This window comes from Montipora capricornis, chromosome 6 (assembly GCF_036669925.1).
Source record: "Montipora capricornis isolate CH-2021 chromosome 6, ASM3666992v2, whole genome shotgun sequence".
Lineage (NCBI taxonomy): Eukaryota > Metazoa > Cnidaria > Anthozoa > Scleractinia > Acroporidae > Montipora > Montipora capricornis.
The window spans coordinates 48,243,992-48,266,491 of NC_090888.1; the positions used below are offsets into that span (position 1 = coordinate 48,243,992).

The window sequence follows — 22,500 nt, forward strand, 5'->3', positions numbered from 1 at the left end:
AAAGGATAAAAGTCATAGTTTAAGTGGTCAAAGATAAGCGAGTAACAAGAAAAGCAGCTTTCTTTCCAAACAAGTACAGTAAAACGTGATTCTACAATTGTCTATTTGTCCCGGCATACTCCTAGCGAACGGGCATGTTCAAAACACTTCTGTACCAAGCAGCCATCTGGCTCCAGTTGTTTAAGGCTCGGTGGATTAGTTACTATCGGTTCCAATTTGCACAAAATATTGAGTGTTGCCTCACTGACTGCCAATAGTCGTTCTCAGGACTTCTTTCAACCAGACGACGGTAACCTTGAAGGCTGTGACATACCCGCTGAATTATTTTAATAAATAAGTTAACCAGCCTTTGAGCAACAGGGGTCTGATGTCTGCAACGGAACCTTTCTTTTAAGGCCATAGAGAACAGAAGAATTAAATTAAAGTCCACAAAAGAGCTTCTTTTTTCGTACAATGGGAACCGGCGTCTACCACAAAATGAGCCTGAGAGTGATCTCTTTCTTATGAGACCAAACGAAGTAAAGACGATAAACTAAAGATGATTACCATCACAAAAATTTTCGCCCTTGCACGCAATTTGAAAATTGAAGTTAGGTACGCCACCGAGACGATGTAACGATAGCCAGCCACGCTATGGAACATTGCACTCATTGCTTCGTTTGGTTTGATTGTCTTTGATTCATATTTTTCTTCTTGATTCCTTATATGAGTCACAGTATCAGGAACTGCTCCTAGAACAAATTCATAGAATATTCTAGAAAATTCCCGAATCCGACAGCATAAGCTTACATGTCAGTCATGATGAGTGCGCCTTAGCTTATGATTTCACTGGGATCTGCATTTGTTATGCAACCCTTCATTGTCTCTAGGAATTCGAAAATTGGAAATGGCCTTTTTGCAGCACCTGTTCTTTCGAAATCGTCATCAATGTGACTCTGCCTCCTAACATTTGCTTAGGAGTTATGAACCTCCTGCTACATTCCTGATACATAAGTGTGTTATACTAGGGCGGTGTTCCTTCCATGTTAGTATACATGCAGTTGTTTTTATAAAACCAGGGACCGATGCAGTCAAATCAAAGCATGCTTGTGAAGGTAGGAGGCTACGCCTGGAATGCGACGGTTACAGCGTCATCCGGATATACAAGGCAAACTATGGGCGTATGGAACCTGGCTCCTCCATCTGTCCAAGTGAGAATATTACCACTCTCTCTTGCCGGGCTGACAAGGTCCTTTTAAAAATCGCCACAAGATGTTCCAACCGGCCTAAGTGTCTTGTAAGGGCAAATGATGCAACATTTGGGGACCCTTGCCCTGGAACATTCAAGTACCTGGAAGTCATATACGACTGTGGTGAGTCTTTATTATGAATTTTTTATTCTTCTTTATTACCTCCCCACCTCTATAGATTCCAATTCTCCATGGCTGATAAGAAAACTCAAGATGTTCAACTTGCTAGGCATTAAATTGCTCCATTATACTGTATAAGTGCAAAGTACTTCATCTTTTTTTGACAAGTGGACAATAAGTTAAAATTTTGCTTTCAAATCTTTCTTCTGCTTTTGCGAATGCAAAGAATATTACACGGTGGCGATAAGATATGAATTTATGTTTGAGTGGCAAGAACAATATCTCAGGAGTGAGGGCAGCAAACGAGTGGGCATAGGACGAGTGATTGTGTAAGAACAGTGTGAACTAGGAGTGTTTTCGATTACTGTTTCGATTAGCTTCTTTGTGATCTATAAGGATATTACACGTGGTTTTTTAAACTCCTTAATAACTTCTCGCCACCTTGTAATTTTCTATTATTATATAGAAAATAAATATACATGGTAGGGATTGAAAAGCAGGCTTTAATTAATACAACCACTGAATATTACTACAAACAAGAAACAATGCTGGAAAAAGGCGGGGATCGCGACGTCATTGCGCAAGATGACCACATACGAAAAATACGCCACTCGGTTCCCGGAAGTAGTGGTCGTAATGATTCTACGCGTGGCTAATTCCTGGTAAAACACTCCCGTCCATATAACAAGGATGGTTATGTTCACTCTAAAATGTTTTTGATAAGTTTTATGCCCGGCTGGCACCGGCGTCTCATGTTATAAGTATGCCAAGTGTAAAGAAAGGTTTGAATCCATCATACGCTTAAGGCAAACTGATCGTTCGGGTTCAATTTTTACAGATTCTTTTATTTCTAACTGAACTCTGTAATTTAACAGTTCCACGACCAAATCCGACATTTACAACGGAGCTCTTGAGAACCACGGCTATGACAACGGAAAGGACCTCAACTGTAACAGTCGACAAACTAGCATCGACAAGCAAGGGCACCAGTGGAAAGTCACTGACGAACAAGACAAGTAACTTAACTGCGAGTACCACGGTAACTGGTGCCCGGGTTCTGAAAGTGACCACCAGGAGAACTGAGCTCACGAGCACGGAAACACCTCCAAAGGCCCCACAAGCCAAGGCGTCGGGTAGCGGAGGTGAGGAGGGGGTCATTATGGCCCTTCTGCGACGTCTGTACTTCATATACAGGTTCATAAAAGGTACGCTGAAGAACGACTTGCACAATGGCGTTTCAGTCACTTGAATCAAAGCAGGTGCATCAACATCTGCACATGAACAAGTCGAGTGACTTTGACGTCAGAGCCAGGGTGGCAAAGTAGGGATACGTACGCATGTTGTGTCTAAACTTCAATAATGCGCTAACGTAACTCATTCATTGGTAACATTTCGTCTTTTTCAAATTATTCGAAGTAAACTGAAAACGCGTGATTAGTATCGAAGCTATAAATATTTCATGCATTTGTGACCTCAAAGACAAGAGTCTGAGAAGAGAATGGTGCAGTTGTTCTGCTGCAAAGAAAGCTTTCTCTCCGTATAAAATGTTTTTTCTCTACGCTGTTTTCCTTGATGAGCAGTAATGAAATTAAATAGTCAGTTATCGAAGCGCTAATTGAAAAAACTTAATACTTCATGATGAATTTGATCAAACGCATTCTAAACTTTGAGTTAAGTTAAATATTATCGGGTTTTTAAAACCAAATATTTATTTGGTGCGTTTAATTTGACAAGCCTTGCTTAGGTCTAAGTGTAAAGCTTACATGCATGTCTCTCTACTATGCCACGATTCAGCGTGTCTTACTTTTAATATAAAACGAAACCAATAGGAAAGATTAAATTTTTAAATATTTTAAACTTTAACAACGAACCTGTGAATGAACCAAGACTTCCTGTTTAAAATAGAACCAGTGGAAAACTAGAACGTGGTTAAAAAGGAACAAAGGGTATAGATGGTTTTCAATCACGTGATGAGACGGCCATGTTTGTGTACAAAACAATAGCAAATTACGGCTCATGTTTTGCATTATAAAAGAGTCAAATTCCCAAAAGACTTTTTTCTCTATTGTTCTGTACACAAACATGGCTGCTGTGACGTTAGGTGAAAAACATCTATTTCCTAGAGGTTTCTTGATTGAAGTATAGTCCTATATATTCCCCCCGATGAAGACACTTAAAACTATGTTTATGTCCGATATGTTATATCTAAAGAAGGATATTAAGGTAGGAGGATTCAGTGGATAAGGTACTTAACATTCAGAAGCAATAGGAATTGGATTGAATTTTTTATACTACAAATTACCCTTTCATGTCGTTATCCAGAAAGGCACAGCCAACTTAAGTTACCATTTCAGTCTAGTTGTACATGATCAATTGCTTCCAGTTAAGATTTGAAATACCCAAGGCCTGCCCCCGTCTGGCCTTCCAGCTCTAATCAGAAGGTAACCAACCCTGGTCAAAGATTTTTCACTTTTCTTGTGGGGGTCATTTTCATGACAAAGGCTAACGTCCAGGTTTCGAGCACTATACAAATCTCTTTGATAGTTTATTCTGTAAACTAAGCCATACGAGAAGGGAACGAATGGAGTAATGGGTCCGCGACTATCCAAGACAGGTTTCTTGTTGACTTAAATTCGCAGTTAAACGTGGAAGAGTCAGTCGCATTCCTAGGAATAGTATCATCCTGTATCAAGGGGTTGAAAGAGATTATAGTACGCGAATTCCTTCGGAAAAAAAAAACTCGCCGCACTGACATAGGAATACATGGCAGGAATTTGGTCTTCCATTTCAAAGAAAAAAAGAAAGAAGCAAGACTGCTTCGGGGAGGACAGACACACAGAAAACTGATGGAATTACAGGTACATCTTCCCCCACTTCTTGACTTGGTAATGCTTAAATTTGTGTTTCTTAATTACCTTTTTACAGACAGTCCACGGCGCACCTTGGTCGCGTTCTTGTCTTCAGTAGCCGGTGCCACAGTTGGCTTAATTTTCTTCCTTATAGTCCTCCACCTCTGCAAGAAACATCGCAGGAAGAGAAAATTTGTTAGGAAGAGAAAAAAGTCTGACCAAGGTGACGAAGGAAATAAAATCAAGAGCGTCACAATAGAAATACAAGGCAGCGACGATGAAACAAAAGAAATCAACGTCAATCCGGGAGATATCATCATCATTGACAACAACGACCCCAATCAGTCAGGCAGTGAAGATCTCGGCTACCTCTCGGAAATAGTCCGATTTTACAATAGCCAAAATGGTATCGGAAGTGACGATCAGATATCGATTAGAAAGCAGTTTTCGACTTGCGACACTCCTTCGGTTATTTCGACAAGTGAAAGTAGAGACAGTAAATACGATTCTTCGGGAATGAGCAACAAACAATGCACATGCCAACAAGGAGCGTTAATGCTTGCCGCGTCTCCCCCAGTTGCTACGTAAAATGGTCTTAAAATTGATTGTTAAGTGTCATGCCGGGTGATTTGGTGTCTGATCTCGACACTCGGCAAGCATCGTGTGTCATTAGGATGCGTTACTGCTTCGCGCTTAATCTCCTTCAGTTCATGCAGGAGTGCGCCTCGAGGAACGGCGAACAAAAAAGGGGAAGCTAATTCATTATTTGGCACTGCCTGGCCATTGCGTTTAATCTCCTTCGCTTTATCTCCTTCAGTTCTTGCAGGAGTGCTCCTCGAGGAACGGCAAACAAAAAAGGGGAAACTAATTCATTATTTGGCACTGCCACTTCGTCAATGTTCTCGAAGGGAATGACCCCTATCAAGACGCAGGGCCTCGCCCTGGGGTGCTATTAATATAAAAGGATCAGTAAAGAAAGGTCAATGTGAAATGGAAATCGTGACTGTGCATAGGCGACTCGACAGAGATTTGGTTTCAATCAATGCCAACGGCACACGTCTCTGCTACTTGCAGGGAACATTTGTTCTGCAAGAGGGCTTCTTCATGTATTGACCTGAAAAACGGCGCAAAGCGAAAAGAAACAATCTTTCGTATAACCACTCCTCATTTGTGAGACAATCCTTTATGAAATATGAGGGTGGGAAAATAAGCTAGTACTTCCACTCTACTTGCATGCATATCGGTTATTAGTTTATGAAAGGTTTAACTTATTTTTATTTCTATATTTTGACGACACGTTTATATACATGTGTATCATTTCATGATTTATGACCGACCAAGACATATGCTTTTATTTTGAAATGCTTACATTATATATCCTGTTTTTTTTTAACTTGAAACAGGCCAAAACTGTTCTTTGTAAAACTGAGGTAGCGTATTATACCAGCGAGAACATTCTAATGCACCGTTCACACCAAGCCTTAACCATGTTTTGAAGATGTTTAGTTAATCACGGTTTCCAAGTGTTTTCTTTTTAAATCATGTATATTGATTTTTGTCGACTACAGATTTTATAGCACAGATCAAATCATTTGTTGCAACTCGCCTGAATCTCATGTAAAAGCCATTCCTACATTTTTGTGTGAGCGATTTTCATTTTGTCAAACCCAGGTTAATTAAACAGGTCTTGTTGGTGTGAAGGGGGTATAAAACTTTGCGAAAAACCCCATTGGATTTTGAACCCAAAACGTCTCGCAGTCTGCTCCTGACTTGATAGCTGCCGACGCTATTTTGCCTTACCTGAACAGATAAGAGATGCAACGCAAACAATTTTCAACCTTACATTGGCACTCATTGTGTTGCATTTGCCCCCTTCACATTTCATTTCAACGTGCTAAAAACAAACACAAACTGAAGGTTACTTGTTTTTTAAGTAATTAGTTAAGTCAAAGAGTATGTTCATAGCAGATGTAACGGAGATGCTTGCCTCTTGAACCCTCTGCTCTCTGAAAGGTACTTTTAAAATAAGACTAGGAAAAAGGCGTTGATTCCCCTTTTCGGATGGAAAGGGGCTTCGCAGAGGTTTTAGAGGTGCATGTCGAATTGACGCGGGCTAAAATTGAGGTCTCTGTTACAGTTATTGAACATGCTTTATTAAGCGTATGTAAACCTTGTTATCTATCAAGCATGAACTCTATATTGACTAAAAAGGAGATAACTTTACTTGCTTTGTAAAAGGCGATGGGGAAAAATTTACACACATAATTGGGGTTACTTATCCGATTTAGGCGTGTGTTTCTCAGAAGCATAAAGAAATTTCGGGTGTATTTGCGGATCCCTAAGTGATCATCCCTCTTACTTTCAAAAGGAAGAAGGGTCCGGAAGAAGTTTGAAGACATGGAACTTAAAGATTAGTTTGTGCCTCTGTACCTTAACAAAGTGGTAGAAGACAAGCTGTTTAGAAGAGGAGGTGAATTCTTGTTTCACCAATAGCTTTTACTTACTTTTGAGGAACGTTCTCCTTGTCACATTGTACAAAAGGTATATAGTATACATGTAGTCTTTTAGAAGAGATCTTACGATCGATCTACGATGGAGACCGTGGCAGCGAAAACCAGGCCCACAAAAAAGATGTATTGAGAAAAGGACAACAATTGCTCTGTAAGCAAGTGTGGAACGTTTGTACCTTGCGGAATTTCCGCGTTTCTGCAAATTGAGTTTATAAGTAGTTTGGCTAGGTTCTGACGTTCAATAAAGAGATTTAGCCTCGCGTTAACGGCAAACATCAGGCTGAAATTTGCGGTTTTGCCACAAAATCAAAGAAAAGTGTTCATTTTAGCCGCTTCCTTGCATGTTATCCATAGGTATACCAACTTTTTGAAAGCAAGAGAGACAACTTAGATTAAAAGAACTTCATCATGCGATGCTAAATCTCTCCGATAAAAATTGAAGTTTTGATAAGAGAAAAACTGCAGTTCTCCAAAAGGTTTCGCTGACGTCACCGTCGTAGACCTTTAATCACTTGAGCACAAATAAAAACCGCTCCGTAGATCTATAATCACAACCGCTTCGTTTCAAGCTTCCACGAAAAAGCTGGCGAACACCGTGAACTCTCTCGTGCACGTTTCAAAATCGCAATGAACTTCCTTTCAAAGTTTCTCAATCTCCAGTGAACAAGCTGTCGGTAATTTTCATACTTCTGAATCACGAAAGAGTATCACAGGGAGTGATGCAGCACATATATTTGGAGAAATTCTCTTATTAGCGTTATACAAGGGAATGAAATTTCACTGAAAAAAAAAAGCCAGCAGGGTTAAGTAATGACATCTAGTTGGGTACTGAGTTAATTCAAATGCTATACCTAAGGATTGGTCAGTTAACGTTTGTGAAATAGATTTTTAATTGCTCGTTATTAACATAGGTCTTTGCATGTTTCCATTTAATGAGTAGAGATGGTTATTTTTTACCGACTATTTTGGAAATAAAACTTCACTTTCAAGTTCTGTTGGGTGTTTTTGGTTTGAACGATAGTTCTTCAACAATTTAACTGTACATTGCAATTAAGAGCATGGTAACTATAGGAGACTGCAGCTTGAACACCGGCAAGAGATCCTTGCAAGCCGTGGCAATTTCCAAACTTCCCACGGATTACCAGGAATTGCCAGTTGAGCCACGTATTGGATATGTGAAATTCAATCATGATCAGATCATGTTGGAGACATGAAGACAGGTCTTTTGCCGCTAAAGTCGTCGATATTTCAACGCCGTCATTCTCAGCGATAACCTGATATTCATGACGTGGTGGAGTGGTGGTTTGCACTCTTGTGAAATAGCAAGGATATTCACGATTGAATATGCAGGTCCTCTCTCTCTCTTCTATGCAGGAAGACTGAATTGTCAATCGTTTCCTTTAACTTCAAACCACCCTAAGGATAAAGGAAACAACCAACGTTTCAGACTTATATCGAGGTCCACTTGAAGATTGTTTCTAAGGCCTCCACTTCACGTTGCCAACGCCATGAAACTGTCTTTTGAGCGCCTGGGGATCCGCCCAGCCCGAGTTTAGGTAACTGTCATCTCCGTCTGCTTCCAACTTCTATGACGAAAAACATTACAAGTTGTTGAAATCGGTTACTTTGCAAACCCCTACATCCAACATGAATTCAACAAAACCGCTCTGTGCATATACGCAGCTTCTCCAAGTCCCGTCGACCATTTGACTGTGTACTCTCTTAGTAATAAATTGCAAGAGGTAATCGCCTCAAACTGTTCAATTAAACTCGAAGACGAACATTAAAAGAGGTCGTTTCAAGCTCGTTTTTGTTTGAATTCATTCAAGCACGACTAATAATCCAAGATGGCGATCAACAAACATCAACATAGAGACGAAAACCCAAGAAAGATATTTCCAGGGCGAGGAAAATGACTGGGAAGTTTAAGGTGATTCCTTAGTAATTGAAGATTGCTCTCTACATTATGGTGACTCGAAATGTGCAATTAAGAAAATAGGTCATCAATCTCGTTTGGGAGATATAACTTGCTCAAGTTACTCATTTAATCATTGCGACTTCATCTGTCAAGGACAAATTTGTTCCATCGGTTTACGCTACGTTTTGCAGGAATTGGAAGCACAGCTTTGATGTAATTCTTGAAATAACAAAACAGGTGTATTGTATTGTTCAAAACGAATAATTTAATGTTTGTTTTACGGCACAGGCATACGTCATCAAAAGACAAATATTCCTTGGGACGAGTATCGCTACGAATACTTTTTTTCCCGGTAACATTTTTTCTGACGTACATTTTTTAAAGTCTTACAGCCCAAAGAGGAGGAGTAAGAGAATAAAATTATGCCAAAAAACAGATAGGTCACCAACCTCATTTAGAAGAAGAGGGAAAGCAAACCGAACTCAACCCCTCGACAACATGTCTCCCCGATAGCGCGGTTTCATTTTCACTCTCGGACTGAAATGACGCTTACGCATCAGCAAGGCTATTGCTCGATTTTTTTTTTTTTGCGAGAGTCTGAAAGTTTTCCATTCTGCTCTTTAGTGCTGTGCTCTGTAAACGGCGATTCGTGTTTCTAGCGAGCTTTCCCGCACGAAAAGTCGCCATTTTGAAACGTTTTTGGCCTCGTTTGATATATCGCTTTTCACACATGGCTACGAGTCTTTATGGTTAAATTATTTCTTTTTCGTTTAGAAATCTCCCTTGAGACTTGTGAGACAAAGAAAACAGAACTGAGCCGTGAAATTTGACCATAAAGCCTCGTAGCTATGCCTGAATACGAACGTGGCCAACGCTGTGTTATGCGCAGAACAGGATGAGCAGTGCAATACTAGGGAATCACCTTAAAATAAGAACGACAAATAACATCTTATCTTATGGACACATTATTGGCGTTAGGGGCTTCTTTCCTCGCTCAAGTTCCTCGCTCAGAGCTTTGTATGCGTCCACGATTAACAAATCATCGGCATGTGCCTACATGTGCCACGCCTTTTATATTGCTTCTTCGTCTTTAAAAAGACCACCTTCGTGGCGACTGAACTTTAATAAGTCGGAAATTTTCTAGTCCATTGACATATTAAGGAAATTAATTGACCTCTTTAGCTTGTAAGTTGTGTTTCACATTTCAGACCACATGATGTTCCCAAGGGAATTTTCCTTTTGTTTTTTCATACGTTACGCGTATATATGCACGTGCATAAGAAACTGTTCCCTTGAATAACATCACGTGGTCTGAAATGGGAAAGCAAAACGTACAAGCTAAAGAGGTCTATTGAGAATAAACGCCAGGTTGGCTTCGATGATAAACACTTGGATTACGTTACGTGACGTCACGCTTTCGAATGCCCATGCGGCCCCAAAAAGGCAAGAGTGCTGCATACAATGTCTGTACATGTAATGATATCCTCCTTTGGAAAGTCTTTCCAGACAACCCGTCTCTTAAAACTTGTTCAATAAGTGATGATCTGTCCTATATTTTAACAGGTCCGTAGACTAAAACAATAGATGGTTTTCACCTGGCGTCACAGCGGCCATGATAGTGTACAGAACAATAGAGAATTAAATTATTTTGGGAACATGAGCCATAATTTGCTATTGTTTTGTGCACCAACATGGAAGTCTCATAACGTGACTGAAAACCAAGTTTATGTTTGCGGACATAAATATGTTTTGGGCCCGACTCAGACTCATTTTAGCCCGAGCCGTTAGGCGAGGGTTACAATGAGCTCTGAGAAGGGCCCAAGATATATTGATGCCCGAGAACATTAACTGTATTACTATTATTATCACTTTGGAAGGCATTGAGAAAATACATACTTTAAAAAAGACAACGAAACAGTCTGAACAATCACGCGAGTGTTTACAAGTTGAATGGCTTTTATTTTCCCGCAATGAAAATACACCATCAAGTGAAGCTGGTTAGAAATTAAACAATCTTGCCATTTGAGTTATCAAAAATTGTACGAGATGAAAGGAAAGTTCCATAAAGCTTATTTGTAAGTGTTGAAATTTATTGTACAATTGCACAATTTCATACTTTTCAATGGTGTATTTCAGTGGGCTAAAATACATTTAGGCCGCAAAATTCGCCGCAATGCCTAATAAAGTGATAATAATATCGAAGAACGACCCTCTCGAGCCCAGACATCTATGGTTAAGCCTCAATGTATTACTTTATAAAAGCGAAAAAACCAAAACGGCCCTGACATCTCTTTGATTACAGACAGCAGGGATGTACCTTTAGCTCCTCTTGTTTTCTATAAGCATAAGCCATCATATGTTTCCTTTGCTCTTCACTGAACACTGGCTCCCTGCCCGGTGGTCCCTGTCCCTTCTGCAACACAATAATACAAACAGGTGAAATGCTGAAATACTGTATTGTACTTATTGAATGAGTTGGGTCAGGCCGGACGTGAAAATGTTCGAAGACATGGCGCATGCATTCTATCCATGCGCCATAAGCCGCAAAAGGAGAGCCAGATATTTTCCCGTCCGGCCCGAATCAGCCAGTCAATAAGTGTTATTTCATTTGACTACGAAAAAGTTTGGGTTTTGCCCGAGCAGTCCTCTTGGCCAGCGCCGCGGATCGAGAGCTCTGGCTGGTTCCAATCCGTTCTCGTCACTGATTGGTCACATGGGAACACAATAGAAAATGCTAACCGGAAGAGAATGGCCGAAGGACTCTGTTTTCTGTTTGCCGTACTTGCAACGGAAATATTATTAGTAACAACCATTTATTTAGTGAAAGGCAATTAGGGAAGGAATCGTACGGGATTGAGAAGAGTTTTGAAAATTTCTGTCGACGATGATTTACCATCGCGAATACGTAGAACTTTTTACCTTTACTGTCGCGACATTTCAGGAGTTTGTGAAGACGGTAGTTCATTCGAAAGCTCAGCAGGAGTCAGTTATCCGATCTAAAAAAGAGAAGTTTGTGCAACAGAGCCCGTCCTTCACCAGGTGTGGGACACAAGAAAAAAAGGAGAAAGGTCAGCTGGTTATATGTTACGTAGGTTTTTTGATTAAGCCCGACTCATGTGTTTTAATATAGTCTAATTGTTCATGTGTTCAACAATGCAAAGCCTTGACTCCGTACTTTGACAGTATCTCTGTGCGACCAGCGATTTTGATTTTGAATATGTCCGTGGTGAGAAAGAAAAGATTAAGCCAATAGCTAACCCAGTTCTTGCGTACCTTTTTAGTTACATTCTCTTTTTGCTATAATGAAATTTGTAAGTATATTTTCTTTGTGCAATATCGCATTAAAGTTGGAAGTTGATTCCTTCCATGTCCAGTTTGCATTAGGTGTAAGAAAATCATACAAGTAACCCAAAACAGTGATGTGACAGTTAACTGATAGGCACCCAATTTTCTATGACCATAATAGACCTTATTCCAAAATGGCCGTCATTTAAATATTCTTTTGGTTTTATTCAAATTAGCCCTTCATGACTCGTTCTTGAGCTAAAAATTCAAAAGAATATTTTGCCTTGAACGAGGCATCAAGGTCTCATTTGAATAAAAACAAAAGAATATCTAAATGGCGGCCATTTTGGAATAAGGTGTATAATCCTCTGAAAGCTGAGAACCCAAAAGAAGCCCCACATGCATTTCGGACTATTTTTGCTAGCCTGAAAGCAGGCTGTCTCTCTGCGGTGGGATTTTGCAAGATTCATACACAGGCAAAGGCTTGGCTGAATCTGCTTCAATGGCCAGTGCTTAACAAAGAAAACTGCCTTCGTGAATTGCTCCTCTTAAGATGAAGCAACCAATCAAAAAGTTATATTTTATTGTGTGATATACTAATAGGTTTGTTCTGTTACAGCTTTCGTTTAAACTGGTGGTTATTAAGGCATATTACTGGTATTTCAATTATATGTACAGCAAGCCTCTTATTCTTATATAGAATACAGAGCTACTTGTACTGTATGACACAAGTTTGCAACTTCTTTGAAACAAAAGGCTACTTTGTTTTTCAGCATTGACACGCCCTTACATGGTTTTGAGTTCAAGAAATGGACCATACAGTTTCTGTCAGTTTTGCTTATAGACCAGTTTAAGTAAAGTTTAATATTTTTATTTCACAATATTAATAATTTTATATGGAAACATCTTTGTCTCAAAATTAAAAATTTGATAGTGTGCTATGATACTCACATGCAAAATACTGTGTAACTGTTACTGTTACTAATAATATTATCATAACTTTTAGAACAACAAAGTTAATCATTTATCTTATTAGTTTCAATAACTTTGCTCAAACCAACAAAATGAAGATGAAGACCATGAATAATAATGTATTTATGCCCAACTATTTTTAAAATTCGCATTAAAATTATGAATGGTACTTTATATAATTTGATAACTGTTATAACTTTTTGTTCTTTCTTGCTTTCCCCCTCCCCCTTAAGGTTTAAGATAGCAATATGCTGAATAAAAATAGTGAATCTATCAAAGAAATGTCAAAAATTATGAATACTGGAGCAAAACCTCAGCAGAGTTTGAAACATTGCGATGGAAGACATGGCTTTTAGAGATGCAGTAAAGGCAGTTATCCTTAATGATATCAACATTCACCGCAAAGAGAGTGATATAGCTCCTCAATTTTGTATGTATTTTCCTAACGGCTCGTGAAATTATCTATCACAATTTCGAAATATCAATCGAGGTATTTATGCCAAATATCACTACAAATCATGGTATTACCTACACTTATATAAAATGTTAATTTCAAATGTTGTTTACTTACGCATTATTATTAGATAGCTTCAAACCCTCGTATTACTTTCTTTCAATGTGACGTTGCTTAAATCTAGAACTTCCATTCCATAATTTAACGCCTCGTGGAAGAGATCGATTTGGCTTGGTCCACCATTTTGAAAAAAAGTCAAGACTGCGCAGAACGACCGCAAGTCCGTGAATCACGGACTGTTGAATTTAGCCTGCGAGCAAGCTCTCCGTTGGCGTCTCGCACGAGATTTTCGGGCGCAAGCGGTGGATCGCGTGCGTATAGCGAAGCGAGCCGTGAGAGGCTTGGGGCGCGATCCACCGCTTGCGCCCGAAAATCTCGTGCGAGACCCTAACGGAGAGCTTGCTCTCAGGCTATGTTGAATAGCCCATTTCCGAGTTACTGATTGCCTCGGTTTCAAAGCGAGTTCTGGTGCACAACCATTCGAATGGAAATGAGTTGCGTATTCTTATGCAAATCAAACTCATTTCCCTTACAATAGTTGCGCACCAAGACTCACTTTGAAACCGAGGCAAACAGCAACTCGGAAATGGCCTATTGGAACCAGCAAGAGCTCTCGATCCGCGGCGCTGACCAAGAGGATCGCAGCTCTGGGAACGAGAATGTTGGGGAAAGCGTTTTTCCGGACCGACTCACGTCAATCTCTGCAGACTCGCTCAAGACACCTTGCTATGGAAATCTCTATATAGGATTGCCTCAGTAGGGCCGCATGGGACGTAAAATAATTAACAGTTATTCTTTGAAATCGAGGTGAATCGTGGTAGAATATTTACCGAGCCGCAAAGCGGCGAGGTAAATATTCTGCCACTTTTCACCGAGATTGAAAAGAATAGTTGTTTTAGTATATACTCACGAAGTGATCTCAACAACAATTGCAGAAAAAACCATCCAAAGTCGATTTAATTACAATCTCAATTCATGCGGGGAAAGCGTGCAAGCAGCACAAAGCATGGGCGAAAGTGTTTACAGAAGCTTCAAACATGGCAAATCTAAATAACCTTCGTTAAAATCCTCGTCACAAACAGCAAAATGGTCATTTAGCACAGTTTAAATCAGCAATTGCATTTTCACCGTTCGATCAAAGTTTTTGAGGTTCATTTGAAATGGAAATTGAAAGTGCAGTTGGTACAGGATCCACCTCTGAAATGGTGGCTCTAATTGAGGTGACCGTTCGTTTGTTGTAAAATGACCCGTCTTATTTCCTTGCAACCATGTGGAACTTTCTTAAACATTTTTTTTATTCCTCGATTTCACTAAGAAATTTGTTTTCGTGGGCGACCAGTCCTACAAGAGAGAATTACTCTGAGTGAAACAAATTGTTGGCGTGAAGATTGTTTAATTTTCAGCAATAATTATCTGGAAAAACGAAGTCAAACACTGGTTGGCAAAAAGTATGAACTCTTCTCTTACCTTTAAAAACTTTCAGGCCAAATTTTGTGGCCTTCTTTGTCTTCTGTAGCACAGCATCAGCTTGTATTCTCAATATTTCCGATTCATAAATGCTGGCGAGTTTACGCCGGCCGTTTTGTTTTGTTTGGATCAACCATTATTCACTGCGTAGGGAGTGAATAATGCTCAATTACTCCGAGATAGCGAACCAATCAGATTGCTTGAAACACCAAGATCACTGAGTGAGAGTATATACTAAAGTCCATTATTTACAGTGTAAGAAGTTATGATGTTTGCCCCCCCCCCCCCCCCCCTCCAACTCGACCCTTGGGGATGAATCACAGTACATTGGGGGTAGTTTGGGGACATCTTGCATTAAAATTTACATCACAAATGTCCCTAATGCACGCGGATTTCAATAAGCGTCACGAAGAGTCCCCTTGCTCTTCTCCCCAACTTCAACATCACTCGTGTCTCGGTCGGAATGCAGACAAATAACCCCCCAAGTGCTTATCCCCAAGTAAGGATAAACAGCTGCATTTACTCTAAGCTAACCTTTACCCTTACGTTACTGTTGGAAATGGGCCTAGCAAATCCTTAGACCTTAAGGGAAACTTTGGGAAACTTCGTGCTAGTTGTCAAAATTGGGCGTGCATCCAATTACTCGCATTGAATCGTCACGAAACAATAATTTAATACAGTGATAATGCTGTTAATCTTTCCACCTATGGCTAACCCTAACCCTATAAACACATTTTGCCCTTTACATGTAGGTCCCCCATTCTCGTCACCAGAGCCTCGGATATGACCCGAGGCTCTTTGAAACTCTATGTAGGAGGACATGTGCCGTAGGGTTCGTATAGCCAAAAATTGGCTATTTGAACCTTGCAGCGCCTGCTCACTCCTCGTGCTAACATGAGTACACTAATACGCTTTTTATTGTTCGTAACGAAAACCAATGAGAAGACACCTTGTTTCATGGTTCCCCACAGCTCTTCTCTCCCTCAGGCAAGCACAAAAGAGAAGTGCTCTGGGGTCGAGATTGGTAGGTCCCCTCAAAATTTGAGTGTCGCGCACATCATAACCCTTCTTACAGTAGGTGAGCCAAAATCTTCTACACGACTTAAGTAGATTTGATCCTTGCAAGAGCAACTTCGATTTCTCGACCGTGTATGCCTTTGGATGTTTAAGTGTCAACAAAATTTACATGAAAATGTTGCCAATGCCTTTAATCCGGATAAGACTAAATTCTATTAGTGAAAGGGACAGCTACTGTGGTAGGATTAAGTGAGGTGTTTGACTCTGCCGACAAGAAAATAATTGGTGCTACACGTACTGAAAATGATACAATGTAAGTGAGTTATGCTCATGACCATCACCTTCTGAAGCTTGCAAATGAGTTTAGTCTTCTCATTTTTTCCGATGTAGTCTTGAAGTTTCTTCCCTCGTTGGAGCTCCTTGCCAGCCCACCATAGTTGAGCTGCGTTTTCGTCTAAAACTGCGAGGGACGCCTAAAAGTTCACAAAAACCCACAACCAATCAATCACAAACTTAATTCACGAGTCTAGGCGTTCTACAGTGTAGCGCCTTATGGCGCTAATTGGGGACACATTCAGGACAGACCACAACACCAAGAATGACGTGCCCCACTCTTATCGAACAGTGTGTGGGACCTTTGACGTCTCGCAGAGTTTATGAACAAGGGTTGTGAGACGGGGCCTATGGAAAAAAATCCTCATCGGAGAAGACTGAAGAGTCTCACCATTTGAGGATGTAATAATACAAAGGCAGTACTTTATCCTCAGTTATTTAAAAACTCTGAGTATTGGTCCGGCCCGAGTCGAACTGATGAAGACCTCCCGCTAGTCAGATGCTCAACCAACTGAGCCAACCGATCGGCATTTCACTTGTTCATCACGTACATTTTATTGGCAGTTGGCAATGAAATTGGCAATGAGGTTGACAATAGACCATTTTCGAATTCTCATGGCTGGATTGGATCTGGCATGAAATGGAGGCTAATGCGGACCAATTAATTTTTGTGTGAAAAGATTTGCCCGCATTTGCCTCCATTTCATGCTAGATCCAGTCCAGCCGTGAGAATTCAAACAATAATGGTCTATTCTCAGCGATTTCACCTCGCACGTATAAAAGGGGGAGTAAACAAAGGAATGACGCTATTCTCTCGAAGCTGCGTGCAGATAGTTTCACCATGCCTGACCCTCAGGTTCCAGCTAATGCTGTTCAAGAAGCCCAGGCTGTTTTGCAAAGCCTCCAGCTCCGCAACTTTATACGCAGATCTTAATCGCTTGAAAGACTTCGTTTCTGCCTTTCCCCGTTCCTAACATTTCTGTTTTGTTAGGATGGGGTTTTTAGTTTGGGGTTCTCGCTTTGAGGATGAACATTTTTCTTGCGTGGGTTTTGTAGTCTCCTAGACTGTTGGTACCCATACTCAGCTATAGGTGTGAGGGAGACGGATGAGAATAGACAACTATTCGTTGGAAGTAAAGCACCACGAAGCACGTGAAAGTCAGAGATAACATTTAAAAGGTCGATGTAGCATAATAAATTATTCATAACAAAATTACTCGATTCTGATTGGCTGAGAACATTGCTGTTTTTCGTAAACAAGGTGCAAAAAAGAGATTACTCTGCAAAAATAGTTAATTCAGTGCAATTTCCTCACAGAATTCTCGCTTTTGATTGGCTAATAAACAATAGGGTTTGGTAAGAACCAATTAACTCTTTTGTTTTGAAATTAAACGTGAGCCCTGGATAGCGCAATCCATGGCGCAATTTTTGCGTGATACATGTGCTGCACTGCTTCTGCTCATTAAACCATCTCGAATTTTTTCATGTATAAATTATGAATAAGTAATCACGACTTTTCTCGTACAATTTGGAGTAGGCAGGACTACAAACTGCACTCGCCCAAAGTTTCCGCTTCCCTGAAAAAATTTACTCGTGCTTTCTGTGCTTATTTATTCAAAATTGAACTCGAAATCATGTGATTACCTGCCTAGGGAGGTTGGGGGGGGGGGGGGGGGGAACTTAAATTTTAAATTTAACCCCTAAAGGAGACCAATCTGGGCTTTTCCCAGGATATTTTCACCTCTAAAAGACACCGTATTTAAAACAATCACATTACAAGTATATTTTTATATTTCTTCACGTGAAAGTCCTTAAACGAGACCAAATACCTTACTCTATTTAAAGCATAACATTCACAAGGCAAACACTATTGGACTCAAATCACACTCTACCTATTCAAAATAAAAAAAAGTAAAACCAGTTTCAAAAGAGTAAACTGATTTGAAAATTGAAGCATAGTATATGCATTATTTTTAACAAAAAAAAGTTAATATTTAAAAAATAGGAAGACAAAAAGTGTATGCACTAGTTATTCTTCTTCTAAACTAAGGCTATCCAATGTACATTTAGGACAGCTGAAAATTAAGTTAACGTAGTATTACATGTATCTGTGATGAGAATGTCTAATCGGCGTGGGTGGGTGGGTCATAAGTCGTGGGTCCGAGATCCTCCATGTATACACATCATGTATACATACTTTTTATCTTCAAACAAACACAACCCACGAGCCCACCCACGTGATTTACCCTCACCCATCTACAATACAGAACCTAAGAATACAGTAAATGCTTTCAAGGGCACTTTATAATGTACCGGTAATATTTGATTAATGAAGCTCACATCTCACCTGAGTACCTGACAGATCTTCTGTGTTTCCTAGCTCTTCCTTGACTGGATCATGTGGAGGCAGTCCCATGGGATACACAATCATTACAGCTCCCCGCATCTGATCAAGTGCATCCTTAACCACCTCAAAAGTCAGGGGGATGTTGACATCAGCTTGTTCCTGCATTGCCGTCACAACAACTGTCATCAGTCAAACTAAACTATTTCAATAACAGTAGCCAGTTAAAAATGATACTGGACATTTATCCATTATCCAAGTGTAATTCAGAGAATAGGTATGTTGCACATGGGCCTTTGGGGCTAATCTTGGCTGGAGCACATTGCAGTTTCTTTGGCATGTCTCAAGCAACTGAGAGTATTGCTACTCTAACCCTAGATGGGATTCAACTCCATCACAGGGTTACCCCAAGGAGTATGCCAGTTCCCATCTTTTCACCTGGATGGATAGAGATTCCTTGGAGCAAACTTTCATGTCTAAGGAAACAACATGGCAACAGTCAGCCAGGCCTGACAAACCAGTGAACCAGGGATTGGGAGTGTGGTGGGAGTGTGGTGACAGTGATAACTGGAGCTCAAATACAGCTGGAGCACATTGCAGTTTCTTTGGCATGAGGCAACTGACAGAACAGCTACTCAGTGAGTCCCCTGGATGGGATATGCAACTCCATCACATGGTTTAATACTCCCAGTAGTGTGTTGCCCAGTACTCATCTATACACCTGGATGGATAGGCCTCAAATCCCATGAACCTGGGATCTTGAGTCACACCACACCATGCATCCACAATCAGACAACTGTTTTTATAATTAACAGTCCTCCCCCCCTTCCTTCCCCCCATCAACCCTAACACACTTTTTACTGGTACAGGTAAATAGGTTACAGAGCAACTGTTTGAAAAATGGATTTCAAAACATTAAATATGTTTACTAAACAATTATTGTTACACTGACCTTAGAAATTTTTGCTTTTGCTTCTTTCCTTGTTCTGTTTATAACCTCAGCCATTTTCTCACTGGGCGCTGTCAAAACATTGCATACACATGATTAATTGTAATCTTACAGTACATGAACAAAATCGTTTTTTTTTTGTGCCTCTCTGGATTTTCACATCAAAGTATGCTGACTCGTCTGGAAATCTTAAAACTGAATGAAAAATGAAGATTTCCTCCAAGTGAATTACTTTTCCTGAGGTACAATCTCTTGTATCCCCCAAGGCCAACCTTCAGGAATGCAGACACCCCATCCCACAAAAATTAACTAAAAATACCTTAACAAGAAAATGGAGAAGGGTCTGTCTTTGAGATTTTCTCTACTATAAAGAAATATATTTTACAAGTTTTACAATGTACATCTACCATCACAGTGTGATGCACTCATTATCTTTTATTGCTTTTGAGACTGTTATCTCCAAATTTACACAATACGTACCGGTAATGTTTATTAAAAATAAAAGAATGTCACGTTCTTTCTTATGTACAGTACATGTAGTTGAAAGTAATTCAACTCTTGCACCAACCTTTGCCATTTCTTTTTCCAAGTGGATCCTTATTTTCAGTGACACCCCCTTGTGGAATGCATTCATCTTCCCAATCATCATGAAGGTTGAGTTCAGAGATTTGTTCTTCTGTTAGGCCCTGCATATTGGGTGGGAGTGTAATTCCATGCTTTGCAAGCTCTTCCATTTCTACAATAAGTATTGCAATGGAATGATTCAAGTCACTGTCACAATGATGTGACATTAATACTGAATCGTGATGTATACAAAATTACTTTATTGGGTTGCTGCCGCTTTAAGCTACATTGTAATTGATCATTAGTTAGCTCAATCAATCAATCAATCAATCAATCAATCAGTACACATTCAGTCAGTCAACAAATGAATCCATTTATATTGTTTGTTGTTTGTTTGTTTGTTATTTACATTGTATTTGTTCGAGCAGTAGTGGCAGCTATACAGCTGGCCCCAGTTGTTCAAACGATGGATAGCGCTATCCACCGGTTAAATCACTATCCAGCGGATAAACACTGGCATTAAACCAATTGAGTTTTCCAGTGGATAGTGACTTATCCGGCGGATAGCGCTATCCATAGTTTGAGCAACTGGGGCCTGATGTGGACCTGCTAATTACCCACTCAGCCATACACTCACGAAGGACAGCCAAAACACCGGGAACTTCATCCCCTACACGTCTCGAATAGTGTGTGGGTTCTTTAACGTCCCACAGGGAACTTATGAACATCAAAGACATTTGTGAGATGGGGTCTTCTGTTTATAGTCCTTATCCAAGAAGACTTAAAAGTCTAACCATTTGCGGATGTAACAGCACTTTCCCCTCAGTATTTTTAATGGGGAGTGAGTGATTAACCCATTGACTCCCAGGTGTTCCCCATTGCTGAGTAAAATCCTCTGGTGTTAGACAGAGTAAAATACCAAGTCTGGCCGGTTGGACGTCAAAGGTTAAGGCCCTGAGTGTTGGTCCGGCTGAAGTCGAACTCATGACCTCCCGCATGGCAGCCGGGTGCTCAACCAACTGAGCCACCGGTGCGCGGTCACATATTCATATTCAATTGATGTGTACACTTCACTCATAGCCTGTTCCAGGCTCCCAGATGGTAGGGAAAGAGAAAAAAATGCGTGCGAGCCCTCACTCGCTTTTCCCACGCAGTTGTTTTCGTTTTCCCGACTATCTGGGAGCCTGGAACAGGTTACTTCACTCAATAATTTACTACCAACGGTAATAAACGCATCTGCGTGTCGGGTTACAGGTAACCAACATACACAAGCAAAATCAAAATTATGTTTAGAATTATCCTTTCATTAAAGGAATGCAGATTTAATCAGAGGAATAAAATGAAAGAGATTCTTAAGTCAAAACTAAGAATTATCATCACTAAGAGATCTTGTGTTTGAAGTCTAAATATTTATTACCTTCAGCTGTTAATATAAATGTGTAATTAACATTTCCGTCCCTAAAAGGCAGCTAACAGGCTAACAGAAGTCCCGTTTAAGCTCTATCTTCATATCCACCGCACCAAGAGTCATTATTCTTACCGTAAAACAAACGCTCAATTTTCAGTCTCCCATTCTGAATTTTGACAATCTGTGGTATAAGTTCCGACAACTCTGCTTGGCAGTCTGTCTCGTAAAGAAATAAACTTTCGTCTCCTTGTTTTAAGTGCAGTTTTACCATTTTAAAAGGCAAGTCAATATTATTAAGTCTCTGTTTTGAAGAAAGATGGCGGATTAAAACTACCACTGTTGCTATGGAAATAAGGAAGCTAGGCGAGAATGCATTGCGATCTTAGTAGGTCACATTTCATGACGCATATATGCGGCTTTTTGGTCCAAAAAAGTGCCAGAGTCACCTTCATCACTTCAAACATGAATGATTCCGTGTTCCCACAGCAAAGTTCTGACCAAAAGAATATCTTTGGTTTTTCCGTAGAATCTTCTTGGGGGGTTGCTTCTCTTCGTCAATGTGCCGGCTTCCCCGGTAGCGTCATTAACTCGAAAGACAAGAAATCCTATATCGCGCCACTTGGAGCACTTGTAACGTGCTGGGATGTTGAAACAAAGCAAAGAAAGTTTTCTTTTCAAGCTCATAGTGACCTGATAACTGTGATGTTGCATAACACCCGTCTAAACGTTGTGTTAACAGCCTGTTACAGCGGAGAATTCAAGCTGTGGAGTTCAAACTGGGAGCTACTTCTAAGCCTTAAAGCACGAGTTGGATCGATGCATTTTGCTGATTGGTCAGTAAGAGGAGACCGATTTCTAATATGTGGCGGAGAGGAGTCAGTCATGATTGTCTATAATCTTGTAAAATGTGATGGAAAGCGATGGGAAATTCAAGAAAAATGGAGTGTGGCTGCTCCGCAAAATCCTAAGAAACTTCCAAGCAACAACGTCGGCGACGATATTGTGAAACTGGTTGATGCGA

General features: G+C 40.2%; 3 protein-coding genes across 3 annotated transcripts in view; 2 read left to right on the forward strand and 1 right to left on the reverse strand.

Moving 5' to 3' along the window:
• Nucleotides 1-7,441, forward strand: part of LOC138052320 (uncharacterized) — an 11,767-nt gene extending 4,326 nt beyond the window's left edge. Inside the window, exons 2-4 of the mRNA XM_068898739.1 lie at nucleotides 1,059-1,352; nucleotides 2,225-2,491; nucleotides 4,275-7,441. Of these exons, the coding sequence (XP_068754840.1) occupies nucleotides 1,059-1,352; nucleotides 2,225-2,491; nucleotides 4,275-4,786 (1,073 nt within the window). The 3' untranslated portion in view covers nucleotides 4,787-7,441. The remainder of the gene's footprint in view (nucleotides 1-1,058; nucleotides 1,353-2,224; nucleotides 2,492-4,274) is intronic.
• Nucleotides 7,442-7,577: 136 nt separating this feature from the next.
• On the reverse strand, nucleotides 7,578-21,803 carry LOC138052322 (cilia- and flagella-associated protein 298-like). The gene is made up of 7 exons (XM_068898742.1): nucleotides 21,612-21,803; nucleotides 20,076-20,243; nucleotides 19,511-19,578; nucleotides 18,562-18,720; nucleotides 16,223-16,354; nucleotides 10,944-11,039; nucleotides 7,578-8,294 (listed from the first exon to the last, which is right to left on the reverse strand). Exons 1-7 carry the CDS (start codon nucleotides 21,748-21,750, stop codon nucleotides 8,187-8,189), a joined length of 870 nt encoding a protein of 289 aa, XP_068754843.1. The 5' UTR covers nucleotides 21,751-21,803; the 3' UTR covers nucleotides 7,578-8,186.
• Nucleotides 21,804-21,920: 117 nt separating this feature from the next.
• LOC138050572 (uncharacterized) overlaps nucleotides 21,921-22,500 on the forward strand; it is a 4,841-nt gene continuing 4,261 nt past the window's right edge. Inside the window, exon 1 of the mRNA XM_068896891.1 lies at nucleotides 21,921-22,500. This exon is cut by the window's right edge and continues 1,086 nt beyond it. Coding sequence (XP_068752992.1) covers nucleotides 21,942-22,500 — 559 coding nt within the window. The 5' untranslated portion in view covers nucleotides 21,921-21,941.

Coding starts and splice junctions, on each gene's coding strand:
- LOC138052322 (XM_068898742.1), bottom strand. CDS start 21,750: ATGGTAAAACTGCACTTAAAACAAGGAGACGAAAGTTTATTTCTTTAC. Junction 18,721..19,510: donor CAAAAGCAAAAATTTCTAAG/GTCAGTGTAACA, acceptor ACGGCAATGCAG/GAACAAGCTGATGTCAACAT. Junction 8,295..10,943: donor GAAAACAAGAGGAGCTAAAG/GTACATCCCTGC, acceptor TTTTCGTCATAG/AAGTTGGAAGCAGACGGAGA.